Source organism: Narcine bancroftii, chromosome 13, assembly GCF_036971445.1.
Source record: "Narcine bancroftii isolate sNarBan1 chromosome 13, sNarBan1.hap1, whole genome shotgun sequence".
Classification (NCBI taxonomy): Eukaryota; Metazoa; Chordata; class Chondrichthyes; order Torpediniformes; family Narcinidae; genus Narcine; species Narcine bancroftii.
This window is the reverse complement of record NC_091481.1, coordinates 45,767,564-45,793,182: the sequence shown is the minus strand read 5'-3', so window position 1 is coordinate 45,793,182 and position 25,619 is coordinate 45,767,564. Positions and strand designations below refer to the sequence as shown.

Here is a 25,619-nt window from a genome sequence, read left to right as displayed (position 1 = left end):
ACAACAAAGGAATCCTGAATCTTACCTGTTAAACAGCAAAAGTGATCTGGCCAAGGTGAACAATCAATGAGGTTAAAGATTTGTAGTCTGGACACATTCATGATAATAGCAGCAGGAGGAGAATGTCCCAGGGACACACCCATCTCCAACGAGGATACGTTGGAGCACATGAGCAAAAGCAGACAAGGCTGAAGCATCTAAGGCCATCCTCAGACAGAAGCAATAAGCTGAAGTGCCATATCTCCTGCTGAGGTCCTCAGCACCATGGGCATCAGTCTTCATCCACGTCAACTTCTGACACATCAAACCATAGCTCAGTCAACCAGTTACAGGTCCCGGTCACAAACACATGAACTGGGCTTCACGCTGAGGGATTTTGATGCAATTACATGACTGGCATCCACTGACAACCAGGATGCCCTGTTCACGAAAAGCAAGGCCAGGGCCACCCTCAATCATCAGCTAAATAATGAATAAAACTCTCAACCATCCAACAGGACCTCCCAGTTTCTTGTCACCCTTCCCCTCATTATCTCGCTTCCCCTCTGCCTACTTCCTTCCAGCTCCCCACCCCCATCCTGTCTCCTATCACCAGTGCATCTTTCTCAGCCCTCTGCCCCCTCTCTTCCTCCTCCTACCTGTACATACCTATCACTCACAGCCCATGCTTCTCCCCCCTCCCCCTCCTTCCTCCTGATCTCCAGCCCTCGTGAAGAAGGGCTCAGGCCTGAAATATCAGCTGCCCATTCCCTTCCATGGATCCCTTCAGCTCTTTGGTTTCCTGAATTGGACCCCAGCATCGGCACACTTCTTGTTTATTAACAGAACACGCTCACCACTTATTTAATGCATTGTTCAGTTTCTATTTTCTTTACAGTTTAAAGGGGAGGTCATCACGTGATGCCGTGAGAGGTGACATGCAGTCACATGACTCCTACAGGCTTACAATATAAATGGTTTCAAAGGTTGGCAAAATTCTGAATCTACAGCACTTATCAAAGATTGTGAAGCTGATTCCATAATCTCACTCAGTTATGTCGGTAAATGGGAGGGTGTTGTAGTACAGAGGGATCTGGGAATAGATACATTCTTCCCTGAAAGTGGTGTCACAGGAAGATAGGGTCACAAAGAGAGCTTTTGGCATCTTGGCCTTCATAAATCAAAGTATTGAGTTGGAATGTTGCGGTAAAGTTGTACGAGACATTGGCGAGGCCAAATTTGGAGCATTGTGTGCCATTTTGGTCACCGAACTACAATAATATGGAAAGAGTGCAGAGAAGATTTACTAGGATGTTCCCAGGACTTCAGGAACTGAGTTACAGGGAAAGGCTAAACTGGTTGGGACTTTATTCCCTGGAGCGTTGGAGATGAGGGGACATTGGAAAGAAGTGTTGGAGCTGTGAGGGATATCAATTGAGTAAATGCTAGCAAGCTTTTTCGACCAAGCAAAGCAATTAGAGATCATGGGTTAAAGGTGAAAGGTGAGATGTTTAAAAGGAACGTCAGAGGGAACTTCATGCGGAGGGTGGTGAGTGTGTGCAATGAGCTGCCAATGGAAGTGGGGTAAGTTTCACGTTGGACACTTTAAAAACTTTGGATAGGAACATGGATGGGAAGGGTACGGAGTGAGACTGGTTGGAATAATAGTTCAGCACAGACTAGATGAGCTGAAGGGCCTGTTTCTGTGCTGTGGTGATGTATGCCACAACCCCCAAGAATCAGGTCATAGCCTGAAACAGAAACAAACATTACAAATACTGGGAGAATTAGTAAAAATAATCGAGAGGTTCAAAAGTTTGTTTTATTGTCAAGTATAGTATATAAAAATCAATATTCATGATATATTTCAACATTTTTCCGATGTAAGGTGAATGGTCGCCATGAGCATATCCTGGTGTCCTCAGTGATAAGAGAAAGAGAAGTAAAGGAGGTTCTCTTCTGAGGCAATGAGGGTCTGTGGCAGTCCACGGGCTGCCGCACGGACTCCACCTCAAACCCTCGGCAGCCCGAGCTCCATGTGCAAACCTCCCGTGCCCGAGGCCCTTCCCTCTTGGATCCTAGTTCTGATCCTGGTTCCCGTGAGCCAGTCTCCCAGCACCCCGTGGACTGTGTGAATCCTTCAGCCACTGAGCCTCTCGCTGGTCCACTGCTGTGGTGAAACACCCCCTGTAGGATGGTCTCCCACACTTCTCCTCCTCAACACAGGGTGTTTTCCCTATTTCTGGTCTCTGCTCCCTGGAGCCTGCAACCCTTTGTGGTTCGCTGCCCAGCCATCTTGGCCGCAGTTTTCTGTGTTTATAAAAACACAGTTGTCTCTTTTAATCAGCTGATAAAGCCTGTCTAATTAATAAAGGGAAGATTCTTGGCCAGTGTTGTCTTTTATCCTGTGAGCCTGTCATTCTACTTTATCACAATATCAATGTCGGGTTTTGGCCCGAAAGGTTGACCATCCGTAGAAGCAGCCAAGCATATAATGAGATGGGCAGTGGTGGCTGGGCTGAAAACCCAAAGGGAACAATCACTTTGTAATGCTGAACAGGGAGGCGGGGGAGATCTTGAGTTTTACATTTTTCTCTTCACTGCCCTCATTAATCCATCAACGTCATCAACTGCTTTAACAATCAAGATCTCACTTTGACAGAGATATTTCACTTGTCCTATCCACCACCCCTCACGCACCCCCCCCCCAACAATTTAAACCTAACTTAAATTGCATTTTCTCCCTTTCCCATTTCTGAAGCAGGATAACTGAAGTCAACCGAAACATTATCTCAGTTTCTCTTTCCTCAGATGCTGCCTGACCTGCTGAGTTTTACCAGCATTTTTGGTTCCTGTTTCAGATCTCATCACTTTTTGATTTTCGGATAAGTAACATGGAATATAATAAGTCCAAGGAGAACGGAGTACAGTAAAATAAAAGGCTGACAGGAGTATCATTTCAAGTATTTATTATGAAAGTAATGAATTATGTAGTGGTCTATTATATTCCCATTACTGTGACAAATCCTTGTGGCGCAGTTAAGCCAGGGATCTCCTGGCCACAATGCTGATCATTTCAATCATTTCAAGAGAATGATAACGCAATTCTGACAGTTTAATCATATATAAAATTAAAATGTTTGCACCCACATTAATGTCCTCTTCGAACACTGACCTGAAGCCTTGTGAAAATATATTACAGAAGGTTTCAGGCAATTCATTGGCAGGTCAGAGAGAGCTTGGGGAGGCTACTCTTTACACGCGTTCGCAGGAAGTGAAGGCCGTGGGTGATCGGGGTCTGGTCTCGGGGAGGTTAGCCAACTGGTACTTCTTGATGTAGGGGAAGGCCACGTCCCAAACCTGTGGGGAGAAGGAGCACAGTCACCGGGAGTAGGAATTGACAGCCGCAATACGAGCCGAGAGTGGCGTCCACACACTTATTTTACAAAGTGGTCTGCGCTTGGGGTCAGGGGGCAAGAGGTCAGTGCTTGATCACCCAGCTCTGATCACAGTTAACCTACGAATCATATCCAGGACCACTGCGATTTGTTTGCTTCAAAAGTCTCATCAATCACTTCAGAGGCTCACAAACGGCACCCGATTGCAATGCTTCTTGGGAAAGAGGGTTCCATACCTCCACTACCATCTGTGCAAAAAGTCTTGCCCCATGTCCTCTTGCCTGTATAGCCCCACACCGTGCCCATTTCCTTTAGCCTGCTTCCTTGTGCACATCTCTCAGCTTGAAGGGAAAGTTTCTATCCACCCCATCATCTCCTCACATCTTTACTTGTAGGGACCTGAATAAAAGTGGCAGGAAGTCCCACCTGCCCTTGAACCAGATTCTCCAAGATGAGGGTAAAATGTCCTTTTTCATGGTTGGGTCCAATGTTCCTGGAAATTGTTTTAAATGAATGATACACTCCTCACCAAGGTAACTTTTGTAAATGCAATCTGTGTAAGCAAAGTGACGATTAAAGTTTCCTGGAGGCCTTATTCTAAGCTTTAGTTGCTGGAGACCCCATTCAGCTGGTGTTGAATGCTGTGGTGGTGGTGGGGGTGGGGGACCAATCTCTTTTCCCTTCTGCCATGTGCGGGGAAGGTACTACTACAAACCATTAGAAGATTCCACTGCCTTCTATAGGACAGAATAAAGTCTGGTCAGCACAGTTTTAAATGACTGCTGCTTAATCTAGCCACTGAAGCTCCATGGTCTTCAAGTAGAAACCTCTTAGCACAGAGGCAGGTGGGGAGGATCAGTTACATTGGGATCATGGTCAGAGCACACATGGTTCTTGAACTGTTCCATGTTCTCTGCTCACATTCCCTTACGATTGGTTTCAATAAGATGAGATCATTCCTTGAAACTTGACAAATATAATTCGTTATGGCTCTCCTGGAGGACAACACTGTCATCATGGAATGAGTGCCCTGAGCCTTTGTATGGACTGTCTCCAATACTAATATATCCTTTCTTAAAGAAGGTATGAAGGACAGAGCAGATGCTCCAGTGCAACATCACCTGTTCTCTGAACAACTGGAACAATAAAATTTAATGTGCACAAGTGTGAGGTATTGCCCTTAGGAAGGACAAACCAAGGTAAGTAAATGGTTGGGCACTGAGAGTGCAGTAGAACAGAGGAATTTAGGACTACAGATACATAATTCCCTGAAAGTGGCATCATAGATAGGCAGGGTAGTAACAAGAGTTTTTGGCACATTCTGACTTTCATAAATGAAAGTATCGAGTACAGGAGTTGGGATGTTATCATGAAGTTGTATGAGACATTGATGAGGACAACATCTGGAGTACTGTGTACAGTTTTGGTCACCTAACTACTGGAATAAAATTGGAAGAGCACAGAGAAGATTTACTAGGTCTTGAGGTGAGTTACAAGGAAAAGGTTAGGACTTTATTCCTTGGAACATCAGAGAACAAGGAGATTTGATCGAGGTTATATACAATTATGAGGCAAAAGGCAGAATAAATGCAAGCAGGTGCCTTTCACTAAGGTTGGGTAAGACAAGTACATGGGGTAAGGGTGAAAGGGAACATTTGGGGAACAGAGAGTGGTGGGAGTGAGGAACAAGCTGCCACCTGAGGTGGTGAATGCGGGCTCAATTTCAACATTTAAGAAAAATTTGGATAGGTACATGGATGGGAGGGGGTGGAGCGCTGTAGTCCAGGTGTAGGTTAATGGAACTAGACAGAATAATAGTTTGGCACAGACTAGATGGGCCAAAGAGCCCGTTTCTGTGCTGTAGTATTCCATAGTTCCCTATCTCAAAATTCCAACCTTCAAACAATGAAGTCCAACACGCCATTTCCTTTTCTAACCATTCATGCCCAAGGTAACCTTGCTCGACATGATCTGGATTTATCTCCCTCTGGGACTGTGATAGTATGGATTCTATCACCGATATATATATATATATATATATATATATATATATATATTTATATATGTGTGGTATATGATGGTTGTGATTGGCTGAGACCTACTGGCAGGTCTTAAAGGGTTGCTCCTAGCCAGACCCAAATCATCTGGACTGGTCGACCTACATGTGATTCGCTCCAGTCTTTTGTTAATAAAATCAACAAGTTCGGATCAACAAGTCTTTGATTCTTTCAACATGCACGACAATTTCATTAACAAAACCTTTTCTACGGTTGGAGCGTATGCTGTGACCAGAACGCCTGAACATCGACCCACATTCAGCTACTGCCTCGAATGACTTCAAGCACTGGGTGAGGTGTTTCTGCCCCTGCCGTGGTGGAGGACGGCCACTGACTGCTAATATTGATGTCCCCGAGGGTCTACGAGAGCATCCAGGATACAGCAACTTACGCCACAGCCAAGAAGGTGCTGAAAGGACTCTACGAGAGACCGGTAAACAAGGTCTACGCCTGGTACAAGCTAGCGACTAGGAGGCAACTGCCCAATGAGTCCTGTAGAGCTTACCTCCAAGCACTAAGGTTACTGGGCAGAGCCTGTGCCTACACAGACAGAATTGCAGCTGAGACCACCGACAATTTCATTTAGGATGCTTAAGTGGCCAGAGTCCAATCGAATGAGGTGAGGTAGAGCCCGCTAGAGCACGGGGGAGAAAACCTAGAGGACACGACGCAGATCGCAGAGACGATGGAGGCTGCAGTCTTAAGTATGGACGCTTACTCCCAGGGCTGGACCCCACGCTATGAAGTGAGTAGGATGCCTGCTTTTAACCCTACTACCCCATGGCCCTCTGACGGCCTGGCTGTTGCCGCTACCCTACCTGATGCAACCTCGAAGTGCTACTTCTACAGGAAGCACAGCAGGTCCCAGTGTCCAACAGGGAAAGCCAGGTGCCAGAAGTGCATTAAAAATGGCCACTCTGCTGCAGTCTGTTGCTCTAAAATGGCAGCCGCCAAACACCGTGCCTCGTGTGAGGCCCAACCACCATCCTCTCATTCAAACTTCTCATCATCAGAGCTCTCATCCAATGAGAGCGAGGTCTCGATCACATAGCAGCGCCTGACGTCACAGTGCAGGCACTGCATGTGGAAGGGACACTCCACCATTGCTTCGATGATGTTGGCCCGCTTGGACGACTCACCTGAAGCAATGGCCGCCCAGGTCCCAGCCCCAACCCTGATAATGATCACCCCACCTCCAACTCAAGTGACGGGCACCCCAGCTCCAGCTCCACCCTCATTAACGGTCACATCAGCTTCGACTCTGGTGATGACCGCCCACACCATGGAGATAGCTGCTTCAGCCCCGCCCCCGCTTTCAGTGACTGCTGCTGCCAACCAGGTACCTGCTGCCACCACCGACCAGGTACCCGCCACCGCTACCAATGCTATCGCCGACAACTGCCCGACCGACCGTCCCACAGCAGACTACAAGCAGCGGCTCCCAGCACTTACCGTTGGCAGCCTGATGGCCCCAGCCAGCTGAAAGCAGCAGCCACAGCCATTCACCACTGACAGCTCCAGCTTGACTGCTCCAGTGATGTCACCACGCACACGTAATGCACTTAAGGCCCATCACTGCGTGACATCAACACGCAACTCCACAGTCCCCAGCATAGGTTGCTACATCAGTGACCCTGGACCAGGACTGCCTCTATCCCCTCACAAAAGCAATGGAACTGATTAAAGTGCATGGACACTGTACTAATTGCTTATTTGACTCGGGGTCTACTGAGAGTTTTATCCATCCAGACCTGGCCCAACATTGCAGACTGGTCATTCTCCCAACTAACCAGAAGATTTCATTGGCGACGAGATCACACTCGACTGGGGTAAAGGGGTATTGCGTGGTGACCCTGAAAGTCCAGGGCATCATATTTATTGATTTTAAGCTGTTAGTTCTCCCCCAACTGTGCTCTCCCGTATTGCTGGGACTAGATTTTCAGTGCCAGTTCCGAACTGTTTGCCTGCACGATGGGGATCCCCCACACCCCACTCTCTGTCTGTAACCACTCCACCCCGGAGGCCTCCTGCAGTGACAGCCCAAGCCACCCACCCCCGTGCTCTGGCACTCCACTTGTAGCCTCTTTACCCTCCAGGTTACTCCTCCAGCACTCTTTGCAAACCTCATCCCTGGCTGGAAACCAGTGGCCACCAAAAGCCGGCAGTATAGTTTTGGGAACAGGAAGTTCATCACAACGAGGTGCGCAGACTGCTGGATGAGGGCATTATCGAACCCAGCTCAAGTCCCTGGAGGGCACAGGTGGTGGTTTTTAAAAACGGAGAGAAGCTGCGGATGGTGGTTGACTACAGCCAGACAGTCAACCGCTTCACGCTTCTGGATGCATACCCCCTCCCACGGATCACAGATGTGGTGAATCAGATCACCCAATACTGTGTGTTCTCCACCATTGATTTACATTCGGCCTATCACCAGCTTCCGATCCACCAAGAAGACTGAACTTTCATGGCCTTCGAAGCGAACAGGCAGCTGTACCAATTCTTCAGCCTGTGCCTACACAGACAGAATTGCAGCTGAGACCACCGACAATTTCATTTAGGATGCTTAAGTGGCCAGAGTCCAATTGAATGAGGTGAGATTTGGGGTCACTAATGGCATCGCGGCAGGGCCCTGAGAGCCGACACTCCTCTGTCAAGAAGGAGGTCCAGGCCATAGTCGAAGAGGTACGTCGTTGGAGGCACTACCTCGCTGGCAGGCGCTTTACACTGCTAATTGACCAACACGTGGTCTTGTTCATGTTTAGCAGCACCTAACGAGGTAAGATCAACAAGATCGCTAGGTGGAGAATCGAACTCTCCACCTTCAATTACAACATACTATACTGGCCTGATAGGCTCAACGACCTGCCAGATGTGCTCTCCAGGGGAATTTAAGCCAACATACAACTGGACAGGCTGCAGAGACTCCATGAGGAGCTCTGTCATCCGGGGGTCACTAGGTTCACGCACTTCAATTAAGGCCCACAACCTCCTCTACGTAGTCGAGGAGATTCACTCCATGACCCAAGCCTGACCGATGTGCGCTGAGAGCAAACCCCACTTCTTCCGTCCGGAGAACACCCATGTCATCAAAGCCACCCGGCCATTTGAATGTCTAAGTGTGGACTTCAAGGGGCCTCTACTGTCGACCAACCATAACACTTACATTCTTATGGTGATTAATGAGTACTCTCGCTTCCTGTTCGCTGTGCCCTGCTCAGACATGACTGCCTCCTCAGTCATAGAGGCCTTGCACAGCATCTTTGCCATCTTCAGGTACCCCAGTTACATCCACAGTTACCGAGGGTCCTCGTTTATGATTGGTAAGCTGCGGCAGTACCTCCTGGAGCATAGTATTGCTTCGAGCAGGACCACCAGCTATAATCCACGTGGTAATAGGCAGGTTGAAAGAGAGCATTCCACCATCTCCAGTCCAAAGGCCTCCCCACTGCTCGCTGGGAGGACGTTCTCACAAGCACTCCCTCCTATGCACCTCAACGTATGCTACTCCCCATGTAAGGATGTTCTCTTTTCCGAGGAAATCGGAATCAGGAACATCCACACCGGCATAGCTTACCATTCCTGGACCAGTCCTCCTGCAACGCCACATCCAGTACTCAAAGAACAACCCTCTGATTGACCGGGTAATGCTACTCCATGCAAACCCGGATTATGCATACACTGAGTACCCGGGCGGGCGGGAGGACACGGTCTCAGTAAGGGACCTAGCCAAAGCCAGATCGGATTGGCACTGCTCCCAACCCAATCTCCTTCAAATCCTTCTCCCCTAGGTCACATGCCGGAACAGAGAGATCAGCACCACCCCACCAGCGGCAGTGGCAACAACTCAGGCCAGCCTGCCAACAACGCCATTGGGGAATTTAGCAAGGCGGTGTACGCACCCAATGATCCCGCCAGCGACATGACTCCAGCGGCCCCAATCCCAGCACCACGGGGGTTGCGCCAGATGATCTGGCCCCCCCGAACGCTACAGCCCCTAACCTCCCACCAGTCTTTTTCTCTCCCCCCTTTTTTTTTAACTGACCCTCCATTCACCCCGGTCACTTCTCAAAGGAGGGTTGAATGTGATAGGAGAGATTTTATCACTGATGTGTATATTGTAGTATAGAATGGCTGTGATTGGCTGAGAGTGTAGCCACACCTACTGGCAGGTCTTAAAGAGTTGCTCCTAGCCAGACCCAGATCATTCTGGACTGGTCGACCTACATGTGATTCGCTCCAGTCTTTTGTTAATAAAAGCCTTGGTTCTGATCAACAAGTCTTTGATTCTTTCAACGTGCACTACAGGGACATTACAGGAACATAGGAAGTAAGAACAGGAGTCGGCCAAAAATGGCCCATCGAGCCTGCTCCGCCATTCAATACGATCATGCTGATCTAATTTATGACCTAACTCTACCTACCTGCCTTCTCCCCATATCCCCTAATTCCTCTATCATGTAAAAATTTATCTAACCAAATTTTAAATATGTTTAATGAGGCAGCCTCAACCACTTCCCTGGTTAGAGAATTCCAAACATTCACTACTCTCTGGGAAAAACTATTTTTCCTCATCTCTGTCCTAAATCTACTCTCCCGAATCTTGAGACTGTGTCCTCTCATTTTAGTTTCCCCGGCCAGCTCAAAAAACCTTCCTACATTTATCCTATCCATACCCTTCATAATCCTATATGTTTCTATAAGATCTCCTCTCATTCTTCTGAACTCGAGCGAATAAAATCCTAGACGATTTAATCTTTCATCATAAGTCAACCCCTTCATCCCAGGGATCAACCTAGGAAACCTCCTCTGGACCGTCTCCAAAGCCAGTATATCCTTCCTCAAATATGGAGACCAGAATTGAACACAGTACTCCAGGTGTGGTCTCACCAGTACCTTATACAGTTGCAACATTACCTCCCTACTCCTGAATTCAATTCCTCTAGCGATGAAGACCAACATTCCATTTGGAATAACCGCATGCTTTCCACATCAAACTCCATTCCCCTGGTTTTCATTCATGCACGCATCCTACCTGTATTCTGCTGCACCTTCCAAGTGCCCTCATGACAACATGTCCTCCCACCTATTTATGTGCCATCGGCAAACATGTAAACCTTGTTCTCTGTCCCTCCTGCAGGTCACTCTTATAAATCACAAACTCTGATCCTCAGGGCACACCCTTACAGTTGAAAAAAGGATGCATTTATTCAGCTTATCTATTTTCCTAACAAGGGTCTCAGGCCCTAAATTGAAGAAGGCTTTTTATTTCCTCGATGCGGTGTTTCCTTCTGACTTTCTGCAGCGTGTTTGTGTATCGCACTTAACCCCACCATCTGCAGATGTCCTGTTTAACACATTTACTCTGTTTCTCTCTTGAATAACTAATCTTCAGTCTATGCTCACACACCTCCCTGAATACCATGGGCTGCTCTTTTGTGCACCAGTCTTTTACATGGCAGCTTCAGACACTCCAAATATCTTGCATGAACAGGCTCCCTGAACTTGAGCAGGTTTGTTGAACAGGATCTTTCATAGAACCATGCTGACCTGACTTGATTACAGTCTCCAGCATCTTGCTGCCACCCTTCACTTCGTTCTCTTCCCTTCCCAAACAGTTGCAATTTTCTATTGCGATGGTGCCTCCTAGAACCCCAGGAAGAACTATCTCTGCTGCGGTGCCAACTTGTCTGCCCCAAGTCTCATTGGTTTCAAGCCCTTCATTGTTGGCCTCCAATGCTCCGGCCACTCGCCAGTTTATATGTTCCAGTTATTGGGCCTGACAAAGCCCATTCATGCAATTACAAGCCTGCACTTTCCCAGCTTGGCCCCGCTGCCTTTCTTGAGTCAAGATACTGCACACGCTATTCTCCAGCTGTCTGCTCCTCACCTGTGCCCAGTGAAGATTAGGTTTAAATTTAATCATTGTCTGACAGCCTCATGTGCTGCCAAACCAAGGGCACTCTCCATCCTGACATCATCAACATCAATTTCCACAGCTTCCCAACCCCTGCCCAGCCTTCTCTCTTTCCCTACCCCTCGGTCTCCTTTCCTTCAGCTCCCCACACCCTTCCCTTCCCTCTCCAATCAAAGAATTGACTGAGGCACATCCTCCCACCCGTATTTACCTATGGCCTCATCCCCCCACCTTCCTCCCTCCTTTCCTCTCCTCCTCCCACCTTTCTATTCAGACTCCTGCCTCTTTCTTTTCTTCCAGCTGACCAAGGGCCCAGGCTCAAAATATTGGTTACAATTGACCTCGTGGATGCTGGGCGACCTACTGAGTTGCTCCAGGATGTCTGTGTATTGCACTTGACCCCAGCATCTGCAGACTTGCCTGCTTAACTGCATCTCTGCCAGCCGTCCCTTGCCTCCCACAGTATCCTGGGATGCCTCTTCAAACCCTGCTTTACACACTTTAAAACACCCAGTAGCTCCAGGTTAATCCAGGATTTTACTCTCTAAATGGAAATTTCCAGTTCGATCTTTGTCTTCACTGAATACAAGATGAGGTAGGTAAATACTTTATTGTTGTTGTAAAAGAAAACAACAAAATTAAAAACACAACCCGCGGCATTCACAAATACAACATACACGAGAGAAGAGCAGCTTTAAAAGAATACAAAATATACTAATTGGCTGAATTTACTTCTCAAATGGATCTGGGATAGAAACTGTTCTTGGTTCTGTTCATCCGTGATTTAATGGACATATCAAACAAATGATGTTCGGGTGAGTAGAGTCCTTAATGATATTGGCTGCTTTCCCGACACAGCGAGATCGAAATAAATCTTCCAAAGGGGACAAGGAAAATCCCATGATCTTCTGGGCCGTGTTAGTAACCTGCCAAAGATCCCTCTATCTGCTGCTGTATGGCTGGCAAACCACGCGGAAATGCAGTAAGACAGCACGGTTTCAACAGAGGACAGGACAGGACATCAATAGACTGTAGACTGATTTTCCAAAGTTTTCTCAGGAAATGGAGACGCTGATAAGCCTTCTTGACTGCAGCAGTGGTATTAATAGTCCAAGAAATATCCTCAGCCAAATACGTTCGCAGGAACTTTAAAAAGTCGTGACCCTTTCCACACAGTGGCCATTCACATACAGTGGAGCTGGGACCATAGTGAAATCTACCAGGCTCTTTCATCTTCAAGGAATTCTCTGACAGTCTGTGGACGTCGTCCCTTTCGGCTGACTCGTTGCCTCTTGATATGAGCCTGACCACTTATTCACTGTTCATTTAAAAACTCACCTTCATACTCTGGCTCAACTCCTTTACACCTAATCTGCCCCACTCATCCCTGGTGACCCTTTATGCCGCTAATAGACATAAAATGCCTTGGTTTCTTGTACACCTGTAATATTCTGTGGCCTCTATTTGTGCTCCTAATTTCTCCTTTGTTTTCAGATCACTATTTAAAAAATTTTAACAATGCAGAATGGCCTTCTGACTTATGAATCCATGCCCCTAAATTTCACTAATTAACCTACCAACCCCTTATATTTTGGAGGGTGGGAAGAAATGGGAGCATTCGGAGGAACCTCCGTAGTCACATGGAGATATCATTGCTTCATACCTGCAGTGGCCCGCATTATGTGTCCGCTATTTCCCCTCATGGCAGGTCCCAGTAAAGACATTCAATGGACACAGGACACGACCGAGGTTTTCCAAGCAACCAAAGATGCCCTGGCCAAAGCCATCCTCCTTGTGCATCCCAGAACAGACGCCCCAACCGCCCTCATGAAACATCTTAGGCCCCCAGAGCTCAAGTACAGTGCCTTTTTATAGGGAGCTGTTAGCATTATACCTGGCAATTCAGTATTTCCGTTACTTTCTGGAAGGAAGGAAGTTCAAAATATACACAGACCACAAACCCCTTACCTTTGCTTTCACCAGGGTGTCAGACCCGTGCCAGGCAACAGTGGCACCTGTCCTACATATCTAAATTTTCAACGGACCTTGATCATATCACTGGCAAGTCCAATGTGATAGCCAATGCCCCATTCTGTCTGGCCATCCTAGCAGTGCACAACCCCGCCCCGGGTATTGACGATGTAGCCCTGGCAGCTGCGCAGCAAGCAGACCCTGACATACGGCGTACCGGATAGCACTTATCAGCCTGCAACTGGAGGACATCCAGATTGCCCCAGTTTACCGCAAGCTGCTCTGCGAAACCCCGTCATTCTGGTTGAATGGAGGAAGCGAGTTTTCCATCACTGGTTTTGGGGGAGGGGGGGATGTGTAGCGCCCCATGGCCAACTCCATGGGCCAACACAGCAAACGGCCATTGAACACGACGATCAGGCAGACAACTCACAGGATGAGAAGCCCACTTCCACAGGCCATAGGAATAGCGGTCGAACCGGCCAACTGCAGCCAGCAGATCGCAGGGGTTCCAATCCAGGCCTGTGCATCTGGAACAGCCAAGCCCCAGTGGTAACACGGTGGCTGCCTATAAAAGGCAGAGCTGCAGCCCAATAAAGCTAGTGTCGAATATACTCCCTCGGTGTGTCATCTTTCCACCTCAAACTATAATGGCAACGACCCCTCTACAACATCACATACAATCCCGAGATTCCTTTTCTGTGGGAGAGTAGAATGACCACTAATTGCTAGTGCAAATAATAAAATGTACACAGCATGAACCTGTAAAAGATGATTGTTTTATATTTAAGCCATGTCTTTCCCCTTGAAGCAGCATCTTTGATCCCAGTAACTCTTACAATGTTAACAGGATGGTGAAAGATATTCAGTTCCCTTCTGTGTTTTCTGTCATTCATTTTTCTCTCTTGTTTTCTTGACTAAGGTAAGAGAGGTGGGCTCAGAGGGGATGACATTACATGCAACCCTGAGATTTCTTTTTCCTGTGGGCTTCAGAAGAAAACTGGGCAATGGGGGGGTGGGATTGCAACTAACTGGATTGAGGGTCGGCATGAACAAGATGGGCCCAATGGTAGGGATAATTGTGACATGGGATTCATATAAGATTTGCATGATTTCATAAGAGAAAACAAATTAAAAATACTTCTCATTCCCATTGCTTAAAACAATTTTTAGTTTAATAAATGAGAATAGTCTATATAAATGATCAAAGACACACAGTCGTTAAAAATTCTTACCCCAGGTAAACCCTGGGGAAAAGCAACTTGCCTTCTGGTCCAACAGTAACTGGTGGACAACTTCAATGTCCGGTGCCATGAAGCGGTCTTTGATCCATGGCCTGGAGGTCAGACAGTAAGAAACCATAAACACAACAGTAGTAGAACAGTCAGTGACAGTCAGTACTCGAAAGCAGGCTGAGGTCACTGAACACATCCTTGAACAAAAAATATTTGTACAAGCCTGAAATGGCAGCTACCTATCTCGACCTTTGCTGCATAAAGGACTGTCTGACCTGCTGAGCCCCTCCAAGACTGTGTGTTTTTACATCGTACACAACATGATGAGGGGTAGAGCCAATGGAAAAAATGAAAGTTATTTGTGGCATAAAGGGTCACCAGGGATGAGCGGGGCAGATTAGGTGTAAAGGAGTTGTGCCAGAGTACGAGGGTGAGTTTTTAAATGAACAGTGAATAAATGGTCAGGCTCATATCAAGAGGCAATTAGTCAGCCAAAAGGGACGACGTCCATAGACTGTCAGTGAATTTCTTGAAGATGAAAGAGCCTGGTAGATTTCACTATGGTCCCAGCTCCACTGTATGTGAATGGCCACTGTGTGGAAAGGATCATGACTTTTTAAAGTTCCTGGGAACTTATTTGGCTGAGGATCTTTCTTGGACTATTAATACCACTGCTGCAGTCAAGAAAGCTCATCAGCATCTCCATTTCCAGAGAAAACTTTGGAAAAATCAGTCTTCAGGAGAAGTTATCGATGTCCTTCTCTCGCTGCTCTGTGAAACCGTGCTGACTTACTGAGGTTATGTAAGGCAGGGCCTAGAGGACATGGGTTAAGGGTGCAAGGTGAAATATTTAAAGGTAGCATTGGCGGGAACTTATCGCAGAGCATTGCAAGACCACGGAATGATCTGCCAGCTGAAGTGGTGAAGGTGGGCGCAATTCCAGCAGTCAAGAAAAATTTCGATAGGTACATCAATCAGGGAGTGGGAGGCTGGGTGCTGTGGAAAAGGAGGGCTATTGCCTGGGTACAGACCAGTGGGATTAGCCATAAAGATAGTTCACCCTGGGTCGAAGGACTTTTTCTGTGCTCTAGTGTTCTCTGGTCACCTCATTACAGGAAGGATATGGAAGTTTTGAAGAGGGTATTTACCAGGATGTGCCTGGATTGGAAAATATATCTCATGGAGCAAGGTTAGCAGAGCTGGGACTTTTCTCTTTGGAGTACAGAAGGATGAGAGGAGACTTAGTAAGATGGTGGTCAGCCAGCACCTTTGTCCCAGGGTGACAATAGCAAATAAAAAGAAACTCTGTTTAAGGTGAGTGGAGGAAAGTTTAAGGAAAATGTTAGAGGTTAGTTTTTCTTTTACACCAAGAGTGGTGGAATGCATTGTTGGTGGAGGCTGGTACAATGGAGTCTTTCAAGTCTCTTAGACAGTCACATGATGTAAGAAAAAAACCTGAAGGTTATGGATGTGAGGGAGGGAAGGTTAGATTGTTGAGGAGCAGGTTCACTGAGGTCAGCAGAGTATTGTGGGCTGCAGGGCCTGTACCTGTGTTGGAATGTTCTGTAACATACCTCACCACTGAGCGCACCAGATCGTAGACCTTCTCCAGAGGTGTGGTTGTTCTCAGGGGCCGCAAAAACTCAATGCCTTGGCAAGCAGCAAGGAGCTCGATGCTGAGGACTAAATGAAGCAGAAATACTCAGTGTTAAATTAGCCAAACAAGCACAGACACTAGTAGCCCCTTTAACACTGACAACCCACTAAATGACCCGTGTTGTAATACTGCGTGAGCCGTTCAGACTGGATTATGAATTCCCAGGTTCCAGCACCCTTTACCTGATATCATGGATCTAAGAGGGCCCCAACCTCCAGCAGTGACATCCCGAGTGATGTATTACATATTCACAGGGCGGTGAAATCATAGTGGGAATAAACCACAAACGTGCACAATGTATAAAAGAGCATGGAAAAATCTACTGCAGTGGGCTTCAGACAGTTCAAATTGAGGACAAACCCACAGACCAGCTCCCCCACATTCTGGCAGACCTCAGGTCAAATCTAGGTCCCTGAGCGTACAGGGCTAGTTGAGTCCAATATCTCAGAGTGTCCACCTGGAAGGTTCTCACTTTCTCTTTCCACAGGACATCTAACGAGCTGTCCTTCATGGTCGTAGACTAACACTACATGAGTCATGTCATGTCAATACTACACTAATACTTACACTAAAATCCTTTCAAATATAACCACGCTGATACTAATGCAGGATCCCGTTCCATGAAAAGCTCCCAAGGAATTTACAGCTACCAGTCATTTAATCCAGCATTGTGGTCCAGCACAGGCGATCCTTCAGAATCGGGGATCCAGCATAGACCTCTACCTTCCCTGTCCCAGCCCAGCCATTGCATTTATTTTTAAGCATACAGCACAGTCGGTGGGGGGGGCATGGCAAGATGGCGTAGAGTCTAGACATGTAATCTCGACCTCTCCGGCCAGACTTTTAAGTGCCCGTTTTTTAACCCTTTGTTTTCAAGTTTAAACTTTTTAAATTTTAGTTTAAGGTATTAAGGAATTATTAATGGTAAAAAGATTAAACCTCAAGAGCAGAAGAAGTTACATTTTTGAAGTGCTGAAGATTTGGGGCCTAAACGACTTGATACAGCTTCAGGTTTAATTTCTTCAGTATCTAAACCACAAAGACTGCCTGTGGGAGCTGAAAAAAAATGTATACTACTCATCAAGTGAAGGATGGCGGTGGAATTACCCGTTCTCTGGAAGAAGAAGTGTGTTCCCAAGAAGTGGATCCCGATTCTGGAAGCCTTTTGATTTTAACGGAGGGAGCACACAGGAAGATGACTCCATTGTTTGAAGATATTGCTTTCCACCGTGATTTTGCGAAAAAACAACGAGCTGCGGGGGGGAGACCAGCGGCGACCCCCTGAGGAAGTTGGGGTGCCATCACTGGGAGTCCAGACCCACAGTAAAACTTTTAAAATGCCTTTTGTTGAGTTGCAGCAGGAGCTCCAGTTACCTGGTTCTGCCACTACATCAGAGAAAGCAGGGCTGAGCTTTTCTGAGTTACAGTGTAAGCAACTAAATGCAGTCATTCAGCCTTTAATGAATGAGATGGCTCAAATGATAAGTTCAGAATTGAATAGAGTTAAAGCACGTGTGGAGGCATCTTATGAAGAATTTTTAAAAATTCAGACTGCTTTTTTGGACTGTAAGCAGCAAGTGGTTTCTAACACAGAAAAAGTGTTGAAGATTGAAAAATCAGTCATAGAATTGGGAGAATGTGAGAAGGAATTAGAGAGGAAAATAGACTACTTGGAGAATCAAAGTAGAAGGAATAATGTGAAAATTGTTGGTTTGCCAGAAGGTATAGAAGGACAAGATCCTCTTCGCTTTTTCAAAGACTGGATCCCACAAGTATTAGGGCAAGATTTTTTTTCTGGAGGCTTGGTATTGGAAAGAGCTCATAGAGCTTTAAGAAGAACACCTTTACCTGGTCAACCACCGAGACCAATAATAATTCAATGTTTGAATAATCTGGATAAAGAAGCAATACTTCAACTAGCAGTGCAAAATACGAGACAACGACAAGCTCTACTATTGATTCAGAATTGCAGAGTTTTTTTTTATCCTGACTTGAATCAAGAGGTCATTGAACGTCAATGTCGATTTAATCCAGTTAAAGAAGCTTTGTGGCGTAAAGGTTATAAGTCTACTTTTCGCTACCCGGCAGTGTTGAAGGTGTTTTATGGAGACCATCAATTTCGGTTTTTTGAGAATGACCGTGAAGCAATGATTTTTGCTGATTCATTGCCAGATATAAGAGGACAAAGACGTAGTCCACCATTGTCTCCTAAAGAAAAATCTGCTTGTTCTGGAAACGGAAGAAATGGCAGAAATGGGAAAAACGGGAATGGAAAAGTCCAACTTTTTTTGAAATGGGATCTCCAAGATTGGAATCTCTTGGATGAATAGAAGAATTTTCTTATTCTTATTCTACTTTTTTTTTGTTATTATGATATTTTGATGTATTCATTGTTTGGCTGGGGAGGGAGAGATTTGCTCTGTTCTTTACTAGTCATCAGCCACTGGTGGGTGACCCACACCCAATTTTTGTTTAGGGATTACTACCTTTTGGTAGTTTTTTTTGGGGGCGAGTTTATTATTTTTTTAATTTTAATTTTAGTTAGCTTTTAATTTGTGATTTTTATTCTCCTACTGGAGGGCCTATATATGTTGATTTGAGTTTTCATATGAAGATATTATTAGTATTCAGTAACAAGAGTAGATATGTCAAAGTTGAGGTTTGCTACTTTTAATGTTCGAGGTTTAAACAGTCCGATCAAACGTAAGCGAGTCTTGGTGTATATTAAGAAAATGAAAATTGATGTTGCTTTTTTACAAGAAACACATTTGAATCTGAAGGAAAATATGAAATTAAAGAGGGACTGGGTTGGGCATGTATATTTTTCTTCATTTAATTCTAGGGCTATTTAAGGTGTAGCAATTTTGATATATAAAAATTTATCTTTTGAATTACAATCAATGGAGGAAAAGGCATGATGTATTCTTAAATTGAATTGTAAGATTTTTAGTGAATTTTGGACTTTACTTAATATTTATGCCCCAAATGTAGATGATGAAATATTTATTTCAGATGCATTTTTATATTTGGGTCAGGCTTATAATAATATTTTAGTTGGTGGTGATTTTAATTGTGTTTTAGAACCTTTATTAGATAAATCTCTGAAGAAAGTTAAGAAATCTAAGATGGCAGTTCAGGTTCAAGCGTTGATATATTTGGAGACATCTTAATCCGACAGAGAAAGATTTCTCATTTTATTCATTTAGACATAAATCATTTTCAAGGTTTGATTTTTTTTAGTATCGGCACATTTGCAAGGGAAGATTCAACAAGTGGAATATAAAAGTGGGTGATTTCAGATAATTCTTTGTTATATTTTACATATGCAACTTTTGAGAAAATTCAAGTGGCCTATCGTTGGAGGTTTAATACTATGTTTTTAAAAATACGGTATTTATTGATTTTTTTAAAAAATAAATTAATTTTTTTAAAAGAAAATTCTAATTCTGTTCAAAGTAAGTTTATATTATGGGATGCTATGAAAGCTTATTTGCGAGGACAAATAATTAGTTATACTAAAATAAAAAAGAATCGATTAAATCAGAGTCTGATTTGAGAAACAGAATGCTGAGTTAGAAAAGGAATTTCAGAAAGATGCTACAGAAAATAGAATTATCTAGGTTGAAATTGGAATATAATACTTTGCAATCTTATCAATTTGAATGTGTGATTAACAGGACTAAACAACGGTATTATGAATGGGGAGTGAAAGCACATAAGAAAGCATGGCAATAATAGAAAGAACAGGTTTCGAGGACTATTAATGCTGTTAGATGGAATTCTCTTATTACTTATAAACCTCATGAGATTAATGGTGAATTTTGTTCATTTTATAAAAAGTTATATACATCTGAAGAAAAAAAAGAAATTGGATCGATTGATCTTTTTCTATCACAGTTGAATTTACGGATATTAGAGGATGCAGATATACAGGAGTTAGAGGAACCATTTACTGATTTGGAAATTAAAATGGCTATGATGGAAATGCCGAACGGTAAATCGCCTGGTGATGATAGATTTTCGGTTGAATTTTATAAAATTTTTAATGATGATTTCTCTATAGTGTTTGGGGATGTATTACGTCAAGTTGGAGAACATTATGAATTACCTGAGTCTTGTTCTAGTGCTTTAATTACAGTAATCCCAAAGAAAGATAGAGATCCTTTAAAAATATCTTCATATAAACCAATTTCATTGTTAAATGTAATTATAAAATAATAGCTAAAATATTAGCAAATAGATTGGCTAAATTTTTACCAAAGTTGATTCATATGGATCAAACAGATTTTATAAAGAATAGATATGCTTCAGATAATATTCTGCATGTGATTAGTTTGATTAATAGATTTCGACAATCTTCAAATCACCCGATGGTGATATCTTTAGATGCAGAAAAAGCATTTGATAGAGTTGAGTGGAATTTTTTGTTTAAAGTTCTGGAGAAATTTAAGTTTGGTCCTTTTTTTATTGGTTGGATTAAGGCTTTTTAGAGTAAACTGGTAGCTAGAGTATTGATGAATGGCTTGATTTCAGAACCTTTTAAATTGACTCGATCAACTCATCAAGGTTGTCCTTTATCATCAGCTTTGTTTGCGTTAGTGATTGAACCTTTAGCACAGCTGATAAGGCAAAACACTCAGATACAAGGTATGAAAGTTTTAGATAAAGAGTATAAAATTAATTTATTTGTATTTAACAAATCCAGCTCGGTCACTTTTGCATTTAAAGGAGTGTTTAATACAATATGGATGTCTTTCTGGATATAAAGTTAATTGGGAAAAAAGTGAAATATTACCAGTAAGTGAAGGAGATTATTCAGTTTATAAGAATATTATTAATTTGAAATGGACTGATCGAATTAAATATTTGGGTATAATTCTGAATGTTGATTATCAATCTTTATATAAATTAAATTATGTTCCGTTAATAAAAAAAATTAAAACTGATTTTATTAAATGGAAAGATTTACCTATTAATTTATTGGGTAGGAATAATACAATTAAGATGAATACTTTTCCACATTTGCAATATTTGTTTCAATTTATTCCGTATTTATTTGATAATATTTTTTTTTCGAGATTTTAATAAAATGGTTAGGGAATTTTTATGGAGAGGTAAATTTTCGAGAGTAGCTTTGAATAAATTAACTTGGAAATATGAGTTAGGGGGATTACGTTTACCACACTTTCAAAATTATTATGAAGCAGCCCAACTTAAATTTATTAGTTCATTAATAGATTTGGAATGGCCTCCTAGTTGGGCCTAAATTGAGATGGCAAATATTTCTGAATTTGAAATACAACAATTTTTGTTTAGATGGAATATAAATTTGTTACAGCAATATAATGTGCCTATACTAAAACATTTAATGAAGCTATGGATTAAGAAACATAAAATGATAGGCTCTAGGGGTGAATTATCGGCTTTGACTCCATTGTATAATAATCAACTTTTTTTTTCAATACATAATCGGTTTATTGCATTGGAGATTTAAAGGTGTGAAAAATTTGGGAGATTGTTTTAAAGAGGGTAAATTTTTATCTTTTAATCAGATGAGGGACAGTTTTGGTATTGATAAGAATTCTTTGTTTCTCTATTACCAAATTCGATCTTTGGTAAAATGTACGTTTGGTTGAGATATGATTTTACCTGAAATTACTAAATTTGAGATGAAGTTACCGGAGAAGGGTTATATTTCATCTATGTATCAAATATTACAGGATGGTATGGATAAAAAGGGTTGGGATAGGTCTAAAAGTAAATGGGAAGTGGATACTGGTTTTATTTTTTCTGAGGATGATTAGTTAGATATTTGTTATGATAGTGTAACTAGATTGATAAATAAACGTTATGCAATGATTAACTATAATATTTTACATCAATTATACTTAACACCTGAAAAATTAAAAAGTCTGGTTTTCATGAATCAGATTTGTGTTTTAGATGTGGTAATTCTATTGGAACTTTTTTTCATGCTGTTTGGTCATGTATACATATACAATCTTTTTGGAAGAAAATTCAACTGTTTTTAGAATACCTGTATAAGATTAAAATACTTTTAGATCCAACAGTGTTTTTATTGGGTAGTTTGCTACCTTTAAAAGGTTTGGGATTAGATAAGTTTCAACTTGCTTTTGTATATTTAGCTTTATCTGTAGCGAAAAAATGTATTGCTAGTACGTGGAAAGATACAAATATATTTGATATTAATAGATGGCATAATGAGATGAAATATTGTTTAATAATGGAAAAAAATTGCATATGTTTTGCGTGATAATTAGTTTTTTTATTAATAAGTGGTTATATTCAGAATAGTTACATTTCAATTTAAATTGATTAGATCTTAATATGTATGCTTAATTTTTTTTAAATATTTTTTTCTTTCTTTATGGCTCTCCTTAGGAGAGTTGGCTGAAGGGGGGTGGGTTCATTTTTTTTTCTATATATAAAAAATAATGTTCATGTTTAGGGTTAATTGTTGTATATGTTATGTACTATTTGTTTTTTGAACGAATAAATAAAGTTTTAAAAAAAACATACAGCACATACCAAGAGCCCGTGCTGCCCAATTATACCCAATTGTCTTACAGCCCCCAGTATGGTTTGAACCCTGGGAGGAAATCAGAGCCGCCAGGGAAAACTCATGCAGACACAGGGAGAACATACAACCTCCTTACAGTCAGTGAGGGATTCAAAACCCGGTCCCATTTGCTGGAGCTGTAATTGCATTGTGCTATACTACAGTAACCATGCCACCTCAATGAGGTTTATCAATGAGTCCCATATCGCAGAGTGTCCACCTAGAAGGTTCTCACTTTCTCTTTCCACAGATGCTGCCAAACCTGCTGAGTATTCCTTGCTTTTTATTTTGAATTCACAACATCCCCATTCTTTAGAATTTCCATTTCTCCAAGATGGAGTTTCACTTCCCTTCATGTGGTTCCCAGCTGTGCAACAACTTCAGCTTTGAGCCCCATGCCACTGTCAGCCCTTAGCAATCTCCAGTTCTCCACTGGGGTCCAAACTACTGCTCTTCCAGTCAGCAATGGAAACAGGCTTTTTGGCCCATTGTGTCCATGCTAACCTTCAACCACCCATTCCCATCAACTTGGATCTGACACCTACTCACTCTCAGAGCAACTTAACCAGCTTACCCGCATGATCTTTATGACATTGGCGGTAACCAGAGCAACTGCGAGAAAGCTGAGAGGTCGGGAGACAACATGCAAACTCCGCACAGACAGCACTAGAGGTCAGGACCAAATTCGGGTGACTGGAGCTGTGAGGCAGTGACTCTCCCCATTCCAGCTATCATTCCCCACCACCTCGATCAATACTTCATGATCCTTCGTATGCATTTACAAGTCTCCTCACAGCCCCACGATAATGAGGCGAGATTTTATTGTCATACACATAAGCACATTGTTTAGATGCACTGGAATTCTGACTCGCCACAACCAGACAGATTCATAAAACACGAACAAACAATAAGTGTAACTTAAATTTGATTACATTATCACACGAGAGAGAAAAATATATATAAATATTCACAGTTGCAATTAGTGCAAAAAATGTGATGTAAACAGATCTTTGGTCTGGGACTAGTTAATGGTTCAGGCTAAGATAGGGTGGGGAGGTTCAAGAGCCTGATAGTGTTTGTTATAAACTGTTCTTGAACCTAGAGGAGCTGGACCGCAGGCTTCTGTACCTTTTGCCCAAAGTAGCAGTGAGAAGGATGATTGGGGTTATTTATGTGTTGGCTACTTTTTTGAAGTAGCACCTCACACTGATCTTCTCAATCCCAGTGAGTATAAACCTAGTTCATCCAGTCTCTCTTCATCCGTCAGTTTTCCCAGCAGTCAAAACAGACCAAAATGCTGGAGGAATTCAACTGGTCTTTTCAGTGTCCATAAAAAGAAAAGATACTTTGCTGACGTTTTGGGCCTGAGCCCTTCTTCAAGGAATAAGCAGAATGGGCCAAGTGCAGGAAATCTCAGAATCCAGTCAGTGCTGGCTGGGGGAGGAATCTGGACCAACAAAAGGTGTTAATTGGATATGATCAGGGGAGAGGTGAGAATTTATCATGTTTGTCCAAAAGGAATCAGGAGAGACAGACCTGGGGGAAGGCATTGGGGGAAGATGTGGGGTGGGGGGGAGGGTGGTGTTAACAAAAGCCAGAGAAGTCAATATGAATGTTATCCAGTTGGTGGCACCCTGTCAGAATTTGAGGTGTTGTTCATTCAAATCTGAAACCAAATTTGAAGAACACCACCACATTTTCCAACTGGATGCCCGCCAACCGAATAGCATTAATATTGACTTATCTGCCTTTTGTAAACTCCCCTCTTCTTCCCACGTTTCCTTCCCACAGCTCTGTTTCTCCCTTTTGCACAGACATGATAAATTTTCAGCTCTCCCCTTATTGAATCGAATTAACACCCTTTGTTGGTCCGGATTCCTCCCCAAGTCTAGATTCTGAGACTTTCTGCGATTTCCTGCTTCTGGCCCATTCTGCTTTTTCCCCAAAGAAGGGCTCAGGCCCAAAATGTCGGCAACATAACTTTGCTTTCTATGAACACTTTGAAAAGTCCGGCTGAGTTCCTCCAGCATTTTGGTCTGTTTTTACTATAATTACACTTTCTGCAGACTTCCATATTTCAGTCTTCCCAGCAGTGAAAGACTCAACCTTCACTGTAACCCATCAATAGCAAGAATGGCCTTCTGCTAGATTAGACCAAAACTGTCCACAATCCTCATTGCATGGCTTCACCAAGGTCCAATACACTGCAGTAAGGCCTCCCTGCTTTTCCATTCAAAATCTATCACAATCATGGCTTTTTTCACCACCAACTGGACCTGACTGATGCACCATGATACCCAGGTCTTGTTTTCTGTCTCAGTGAAATCTCCTCTCATTCGTCTAAATCCCAGTGAGTGAAATCCTTCTCTATCCAGTCTTCCTTCACCTGTGAGAACTGCCACCTCAGCAATCACAATGCAACCTCTGATCATCCACTCTGTACTCACGACCACTGCTACAATCAGGTTCCGTTGTGCTCCCAACAGCAGTTGACCACCCCCACCCACCCATACCTTGCTCAACATGCTCGATGACCCTCAATGCTTTCCTGGCAGCCCATCCGCCCATGGAGACGTGGTCCTCAGTGGCAGCGCTGGTGGACAATGAGTCAACGGATGAGGGGTGGCACAGGACTTTGTTCTCAGAGACTGCAGAGTAAACAGATCATTTCCAACATGGTCAGGAATCCAAACAGGCAACGTACAAGCCCATAATTTTTCATGGAAGACAAAAAGCAACATTCCTTTCTTCGCTGTAGAATCAGAAATCAAATCCTTGGTCAGAGCATCAAGCGTACATTTAATATCGGACACTTCTTTGCAGTAACA

The 25,619-nt window shown here is 43.4% G+C and overlaps 1 protein-coding gene across 4 annotated transcripts in view; it reads right to left on the bottom strand.

Annotated features, from left to right (window-relative positions):
- Positions 1-2,931: 2,931 nt before the first annotated feature.
- The window catches only part of hal (histidine ammonia-lyase), a 171,330-nt gene continuing 148,642 nt past the window's right edge, over positions 2,932-25,619 (bottom strand). For 3 of the 4 annotated variants that reach the window (XM_069909066.1, XM_069909064.1, XM_069909067.1), the window contains exons 17-20: positions 25,305-25,439; positions 16,129-16,237; positions 14,586-14,655; positions 2,932-3,339 (exon numbers count right to left, since the gene is read on the bottom strand). In XM_069909066.1, coding sequence (XP_069765167.1) covers positions 3,235-3,339; positions 14,586-14,655; positions 16,129-16,237; positions 25,305-25,439 — 419 coding nt within the window. In that variant the 3' untranslated portion in view covers positions 2,932-3,234. The remainder of the gene's footprint in view (positions 3,340-14,585; positions 14,656-16,128; positions 16,238-25,304; positions 25,440-25,619) is intronic. The other variant, XM_069909065.1, reaches the window with a different exon arrangement.